Below are 8374 nucleotides of genomic sequence, written 5' to 3' on the forward strand. Positions count from 1 at the left end.
GTTATAGGAAAGAGTACAAAATCTGGTACTTCCAGAAATAGCAATCGCGCGCTGGGACCAGCACTTGGAGGGAAAAGGTGCCTGTGACTAGTGTAAAAGCTAAGAACTCCCATCGTCTTCCCGCAGGTAACTTGGGCAGCCTATTCTCTGGAAATTACATCGTTGTAGCCTGCTGAAACTGCTATGCTATCAAGGTAAAGCTTTACCACCCTGCATATTTCGATCGCAAACAAAAATCACCTGTGATCTATCATATTGCAGATCTAGAAGTGCTCTTCCCTTTTTGAAGGAGCAAAAAGCACACAACCTTGTTTGAACTAAAATACATCCCGACAGTAAGTAACAAAGAATATATGTGGAAATAAATATACATCCTGACATCAAATGAATCTACATCATGGTACAACTTGGTTACATACATTCATATTTTGAATACACATATAAAACTGCATGAACCCTGCATCCTTCTTACTTCTGCAGTCTGAACTTACTTCACTTGACAATTTGCATCTCTTTGCAAATATGTGTGCCTGTATAATGAACAGAAAAAACTTTAGAAAATGCACTAGTGTATGTGCATAAAAAATGCTAGGAAAAATTCAAGAAGTAAGAATAAATACAGGAAAGGAGGCGAGGTCGACGCAGGGGGCCGGGCTGGAGGGGAGCAACTAGGACGCCGGCGAGGGAGAATCGACGCCGTTGCGCGCGAGGCAGAGTCTCTGCCGCAGAGACTGAAGACCTACCGCGTGGGACGTGAGATTGCTGGTCAGCCGCACACGATGACCATCTCACGGTTCACGCGCTGAACACACGATAAGAAAATTTTGTGGTCAGCCAAAAGATAGATTTTCCGAATAATGAAATGCATATACTATTATGAAAGGTTATGTACCTCTTGGAGTTCCAACGTGGCCGATGGGAGCTTTACCTTTCCATTTGTTTGTAAGTGTCACACTTCAACTAAATAAATTCCTTCCAGCGGATATGCGCGATCTTTGGCCAACTTTCTCCATCAGGTGCCCGGCAGCTTTCATTCAAGAGTTCACAACCCCGTACATATATGTGTTGGAGGGAAGATGGCAGATCTGGTAAAGATGACATGTTAGGGCAGTCGTAGATGTCGAGATTCTTCAGATTGGAGAAGCACTTCATATTTGTTGGCAGGGAAGTCATTTGACAATCCCAAAATCTCAGCCTCTTGACAGATGTGAAATTTGTGGATTCGTCGAATGAAATGAATGGTTCGCTGCAACCTTGCACAGAGAGAAATCCTGGAACTGTGAAACCTTCAGCCGAGAGCATGTTGTTGAGTATTATGGTACTGCTAACAACGAGTGCTCCCTGGACACGAAACTGTGACATACACTCGGGGGTGAGTTTTGGAACATCAATCAAATGTAACACTTTAAGTGGCAGCAAAGACAATCCTTCCAGCGTACATAAATCCGGTAAGTGATAGAGTACGAAGAACTTAACAGAGGTAAGACTGCCAAACGACAAGCATGCGGTGCTTCTGCAGTTCACTATGGAGATAGTTTCCATGGGTGGCCAGTCAGTACAGAGGAAGTCAGCTGTGAGCATGCAATAGGATACTCTGAGGCTCTTAAGGGATGATGGCAAACATTCTGATCCAGTACATGATAATTCTAAAGAAGGGCAGGAAGACAATTGAAAGCTTGAAAGAGAGGTAGCACCTCGTAGGCCCCCCAATGACCTGAGACACCAGCAAGATAGGAGGGACAAGATGTCAAGTTTTGTCAAATGTTGGAGTACCTCTTCTGAAGGAAGTGTAGTTAAAGTCATAATACCACATAAGGACAATTCTCTCAGTGAAACCAGGCCATCAAGGCAAACAGCTAAAGCTTCATCTGTAATACTGCATGATGAAAGAGTTAGTTCACTAAGATCTGATGGTGGAACCAGTGGCAGCCCAATGCTCTTTCCATGCACGAGTCCCATCCTTTGCTCGTGACAGTATATCCATGCCTTGATGATATCCTCTTTAACCAATGGTTCACCTTTATCTCTTTCTAGAGCACTTCCAAGGTTTTCAACATGTGACACGTCAGCATGCATCAATATCATCAACTTCTTTAGAAATGAATGTTCCGACGAGACAACACTCTTAATGTTTGATCCTGAATCCACCTCCCAGATTAAACGAAGTTGTGATGCCAAGTGGTCTGTCCTCATGATATTCTCTCTCTGATCATGATGTCCCAGCTCATCGTTGGAAATAAATATAAGCAGTGGGCATGTGTCTACTTTTAAAGATTCAAGTCCTTGGGGAAGACAAGGTAATGTCTTCAGATTTGGAACATTGCAGAGGGCGAGTGAAGAGCAATTCCCAAATAGCTCAGTATTGGATGGTAGGCTTTCTAATGCACAGCAATTAACAAAGCTTAAAGATCTCAAATTCTCAAAATATGAACCATCAAGTAACCAGACCGGATATTTGGATGATTTATAACCATCAACTGTAAGGCCTCCAAGTTGAGGCGATGGCATTAGGCCTTCTAGAATCTCCAAATGTAAATTATCTTCTGCATTCGTGTTATTCTTGCAACTCCAGACAAGTTTCAAGCTGTCAAGATGAATTTTCTGGTGCAGCTTCGACTCCAAGGCCTGAACCTTCCCAGCGACATTCTCAAGATTTGTGACAGTTAAACTGCCACCAATCTTGTTCATGTCCCTCAGTTGTTGCAACTCATATCCCTTTTTCTTTTGCACAGAAAATTTCTCAAGTTGTTGAAGCGAAGTTAGCTTGCCAATGTTAGGAATTTGAGGCACTGCTTGCCTGTATGGCCTGTACATTCGATCATCATGCCGTTCAAGATGCCGTAACTTCCTCAAATTGCAGAGTTTCATAGGCAAGCTCTCAACTTGGCAATTGAACCGAAGATACTGCAAGTGGTAAAGAGAACATAGAGATCTTGGTAATTCAGTAATCAGTGTTCTAATGATGTTCAAGTACCGAAGATGCTTCAACTCACCAACAGATTCTGGCAACTTACTACTGCTGTAAGATGACAAACATAGTACACGCAACTTCTTCATGCTTTGTATTATCTGATTGAAAAGGTCACTTACATCATCCATTAGGGGGTCTATGCAGATAAAAGTGCGTAAATGATGTAGCTTGCTGATACTTTGCCTTTGTTGCTTTATACTATCAACACGAACAGATAGATGTCGAACAGTGTAGGGTATTTCTGTCAACTTATCATCTTCCAATCTGAAGTAGTCTTCTTTAGAGAGTGATTCCGCCAGATCATGAAGGAGATCATGCATAACATAGTAGCGAATGTATTTATCGTAAACTGGTTGAAAGAAGGAAACAGAGATCATCTCATTAAAGCAATCCCTCCCAATATCGTCCACTCTATTGTTTGGGTTGGATGAGTCAAAAAATCCCTCTCCCATCCAAAGATGAACCAACTCATCAATAACATAATTATGGCCTTTCGGAAATAAGCTGCAATATAGGAAGCACCTCTGCAGGCATGGATCTAACTTCTCATAACTCCATAACAGAGCTCTCATGGGAACACTTAATTTGTCAATCTTTATAGTTAAAGCATCCTTCCATGCAGTGATATGCGTTTTCCCTTTCAACCGGGAACCCACAACTTTTGCCGCCAAAGGGGATTGCCCAAGCCTTTTGGCAATCTTCTCTGCAAAATCTTCAAGCCTTTCCCGCAATAGCGGATCTCTGTTTTCTGTTCCGGAGAATGCATAGTGTTTGAAGAGTGCCAAGAACTGAGTATCTTCCATGTTTTCTAGTGGAAACACATCTTCACAGCAAAGAGCAGCTGGAAATGTATGCCGTCGAGAAGTTAACAAAACTTTGCTTCCCGTCTGTTGGGAAACAAGAGGAGCTAACAGTTGCTCCCACTCCGTCTCCATGCCAGGTTCAAACCAGACATCATCCAACACAAGCAGGAATTTCCCTGATTCCTGCAGTATGTTTGTCAACTTGCGCTGCAGAGTATCAAGGTTATCAATGCGTGGGCATTCACCCTGTGAGGCAGACTCGATGATCTCACGCGTATGACGACGGACGTCAAGTTTACGTGAGATGCTTACCCACATTGTCATATCAAAATATTCTTTTACCCTCTTGTCATTGTAAACAAGCTGTGCCAATGTGGACTTTCCCATACCTCCAACTCCAACAATGGCCAAACCCGAGAACATAGCTGTACTAGCTACAGTACCAGTTGTCTTGGTAAGAAGATCTACTATACGATCGCAATCCTTGTCACGGCCAATCACTTTCGGAGGTAGCAGTGACGTAGCCTCGGGAATAGCAGAAGCTGATGGTACGGTGGGGCTCCCTGCAATATTAGAACCAGCTGGTAAGCAGAGCAGTTCACGGAAGTCCTTGGCTTTCGCCAGGGTAGCCTTCAGTTGTTTCAGCTGGCTAATTAGATTTCTGTTTTCTGAGCTCAGATTGGAGAGCCTGCTCGATGCAGCACGCAGAGGGTTCATTAGAGTGTTGCTGATGGAGGAGGCATCGGCCGGCAGGGAATCCTTCCCTTTTGCTTTGCGCTTGAGGAGGTTGTACTCATGCTCCTCCATCAAGTCCTCGGCCAGGTAAAAGGCTTCTTTGAGTTCCTGAAGCCATTTATCCAACTTGAGCCTGTGGTTCCCCTTGTCTGCTGCTTCAATCACCAGCTCGAACTGCGGCATCATAATGGTCTCCAGTTCATGGAGCTCACGCGCCATATCCACTCCAAGGAATGTTGAAGCATTAGCAAGGAGCTTCATCAAGACCGGAGATGAAGCCAATCTTAAGGCAGCTAAGGCCACTGCCGCCATCAGATTGCAGGTTTTCTGTACTTACTTTTTTGGTGTATGTGGAGGGGAGTTATCTTTATTTTGTGGATGCACAGATGACAGATCTTTGGTGCAGAAAGACAAACTATGGGAGTTTCCTGCTCTAAGATGAAGGTCACTAGGGCTGAAAGAGAGATTAAGAGGTGTTTCTAGAGAGAAAAAAAGAGAACAGACTCCATCCAGAAAGATACTAAATGATGACACACATAATATGGAGATGAACAAGTACAGAATGGAAAAATAGGATGACAAGCAATTAAGACAAAATTTCCACTTTGTTTTTACGATCTTTTTTGTGTGTGGAATGGCCTGAATAAATTGAAGGACGAGCACTGGAATTGTTCCTAGTCAATGATGGATGAAACCTGCTGGAGTGGGACATGAAGAAATAAATCAGTCAACTGCAACTGGCAGATCTGTAGAAAATGGCAAAAATTAAGAATACCTTTCGCTCTTTTTTTTTGAATTTTCCTTGTGTGGACCTGAATAAATGGTAGACGAGCAATGAAATTGCTTCTTGAGGTAGCAATAACCGGTGAATATAGCAATGGAAGAAAAACCTGTTGGAGTAGAAAACGAGATAAGTCAGTTAGATGGAATTGCAAGAATGAAGATAATAAGCAGAACCCTGGAGCCTGATTTGTAGATGAAAACTACACGAGAATATGGGTGAACTTACACATATGAGGAATTGAGAAGCAGCGTTCTAGGAGCCGGCGCAGACGAAGGGGAAAGGTTGCAAGAGAGGCAGACAGTAGAAGCCAATGTTGTGCTGCAAAAGATGAGAGACAGACAGCAGGTCAACAAGCCAGATTAGAACTGATCCAGCTACTTGCCCTTTATTTTAAGTTTAGCTGCGCTGGACTTGCTAATAAACTATCCAGCAATCGATGTAGACAGCTCACTGATCGACAATAAAATTACATAAAGTAGGCTAGCTAGAAGCGGAAACTCAATTCAGCTCCTGGTGCATACTTTTTCTTCACCAAAAAAAGAATTCAATGTACATTGAGAGTGAATATAATGAACCGGGCGGCATATGATCCTGGCGGATACCTGGCGCAATTTTGGTATCACGGAGCGAAACGGTATGTCCGGACGGATAGGGTTAGGCGATCCTGCGGGCGATTCAAATTCGTCGCCGGTGGCGCCGCAGTCGGTGGTGGGTCGCGGCGGTTGCGGGTGGCGCGGCGAGGCGGGTTGCTCGCGCGGGCAGTGCGTGGCCGGAGACGGGAGTTTCCGCGGCGGGGGCGCCGCGGGCGGCGGAGGTACATGACCTGGCGACGGCGGCGGGTCGCTTCCACCCTGGGGATGCGGGTGTGGAGACGACGCCTGCTCGCTCTGCCGAGGTGGGCCTTGGGCCTGGCGGGGCTGGGGGTACGGCCCAGGCAGCTTCTTCTCTCTACCTTGTCTCCAGCTGCCCGGATGGGCAAAACCTATACACCGACCAGGTCGGTGGCGACCGGCCACCGCACACTCCCTGGTCGGGTATGGGCCAGGCCGATTTGTGGCTGTTTAACCTGTAGCAGTTCGTTTTTTCTTTTTCTTTTTTTCTTTTCTGGTTTCTTTTTCTTTTTATGTTTGTTTTCTTTATTATGTTTTTGGTTTTGTTTATATTTTTCAGATTCGAAATTTTTAATTTTAAAAATTGTTTAAATTGAGAAAATGTTTAAATTTGAAAACCGTTCAAATCTGAAAAATGTTTAAATTCGAAAACCGTTCAAATATGAAATTTTGTTCAAATTTGAAATTTGTTCTAATATGAAAATCATTCAGATTCGAAAATTGTTCAAATATAAATTTTTTTCAAATTCAAAAATGTTCAAATTCAGAAATTGTTCATAGAAAAAATACATTTTTGTTCAAATTAAAAAATGTTCGAATCTAAAAAATGTTCAGATTTTTAAAAAATGATTTCTTTTTAATCTGAGAAACGAAATAAATCCCGAACGAAACAGTCCCGAAATCAAATCGAACGAAACACTACGCAATACAAACAGTCGAAACGAAACGGTACGTGATCCCGAACTAAATGGGCCGAGCCCATATACGCCCGGGGGGTGTGCGGTGGGTTCGTCCCACCGACCAGCTCGGCGTATAGGAGCTCCCGCCCGGATGGGCTCGAAGGAGGTGGGCTGAGCTGGAGGGAAGAGGCTGGTGGGCCTGGGACCGACCGATCCGCGCCAAAGGTGGTGCTGGACGGCCCAACGCGCAAGCTGGTCTTTAGATGGCTCTGGATGTCGGTCGGGTGCATGGATCCAAAGTTAGGGTTTCCAGTTCGGGCTCAGGAGGTGAGACAACGGCTCAACGATCAGTTCGTGCCGCCGCACATGCTTCTCCATCGGGTCGCCGGCTCACCGCACCAAGAGCTCTCCTACGCGGAGGCAGTCATGGCGGGTGGGTTCGATGATGGGCGCAAGAGGCGGTTCGACGCGGAGAGCGGGGCGCGGCGATTTGGGGGCGATTCCAGTGGGCGGAGTTTCGGTGGCGACGACGGGGGGCAGAGGGGGAGGTTCGAGGGAGGCAGCAGCGGTGGTGGTGGCGGATATCGGTACAGGGAGGAGGTGCAGAGCTACAGGGAGCAGCGCGTGACGTGGGCATTACCCTTCGGGTAACCGACATTGCCCTATCCTGTATTGACTAATTGGAGGCCCATGAAGACACTTGGAGGCAAGATGGGCCACATGGACGGCGCACCAGAGGAATCCTTGACGGGCAAGACAAGGAAGCTGCCGAACAAGGAAAGATTAGATCTAAAACTACTGTAAACCTAGTCGTATTCGGTTAGACCTCTTGAGACCTGGCCTCCTATATAAATGCCAGGAGAGGGGCTGCCGAGGGACACAATCAATCGTAGCAACCTTAGCCACCAGAAAATCTAGAGCTAGGTCGCCGCAGTACTTAGCTTCTCGACGAGATCTCAGCCGAACTATTCGGCACCCCATTGTAACCCATTATCATCGTAATCAAGAACAGACATGCAGGACGTAAGGGTTTTACCTTATCGAGGGCCCCGAACCTGGGTAAATCGCTCTCCCCGCTTGTCTGTGAACCGATGTCTCGTGTCAGCTTGCAGGATTCCGCTAACCCTAAGCCCCAATCGGAGGGCATTGCCGAGGAGTACCCTCGACAATTGGCGCCGTCTGTGGGAACCCTGTCGGCACAAGATCGGACATCGGCGGAGCCCGTCTTGTCATCAGCAGCTTCATCAACACCATCATCGCCTCATCTGGGAAGCCCGGTTCGTTTCGGCTCCTATGAATTCACCCCGCACAGCGATTCGTCTCGCTCGACCTTCTCCGATCTACAAGGCAACATGGAGATGACCTTCGGGAGCGTCCACTACAACGTCAACTCAGAAGGAATCCTTCGGCTGCTGGAATCACCCATCTCCAGATCGACGAGCCCAAGCGCGTCGTCATCACTCGACCTTTCGGCTGGCCTGACAAGCCCGTCAAGTTCGCCCGCGCCTTCGACTCCCCGTTCGGCATCCTCCATGTCGGTTGGATCCGATGATCCCGCGTTCTCGGAGCTA

The 8374-nt window shown here is 46.2% G+C and overlaps 1 protein-coding gene across 5 annotated transcripts; it reads right to left on the reverse strand.

Annotated features, from left to right (window-relative positions):
* Positions 1 to 228: 228 nt before the first annotated feature.
* Positions 229 to 6176, reverse strand: LOC127313468 (putative disease resistance RPP13-like protein 1). 5 transcript variants are annotated; one of them, XM_051343972.2, is made up of 6 exons: positions 5896 to 6169; positions 5519 to 5611; positions 5285 to 5399; positions 893 to 5204; positions 621 to 802; positions 229 to 530 (listed from the first exon to the last, which is right to left on the reverse strand). In XM_051343972.2, the coding sequence occupies exon 4, from the start codon at positions 4819 to 4821 to the stop codon at positions 961 to 963; it is 3861 nt and encodes a 1286-aa protein (XP_051199932.1). In that variant the 5' UTR covers positions 4822 to 5204; positions 5285 to 5399; positions 5519 to 5611; positions 5896 to 6169; the 3' UTR covers positions 229 to 530; positions 621 to 802; positions 893 to 960. The 5 variants fall into 5 exon arrangements, with proteins under 5 accessions (XP_051199932.1, XP_051199934.1, XP_051199933.1 ...); XM_051343974.2 differs by having other exon boundaries at positions 621 to 731; positions 893 to 5207; XM_051343973.2 differs by having other exon boundaries at positions 621 to 739; positions 893 to 5207.
* Between the last annotated feature and the right edge of the window lie 2198 nt (positions 6177 to 8374).

Source organism: Lolium perenne, chromosome 7 (assembly GCF_019359855.2).
Source record: "Lolium perenne isolate Kyuss_39 chromosome 7, Kyuss_2.0, whole genome shotgun sequence".
In the NCBI taxonomy this organism is placed as follows: domain Eukaryota; kingdom Viridiplantae; phylum Streptophyta; class Magnoliopsida; order Poales; family Poaceae; genus Lolium; species Lolium perenne.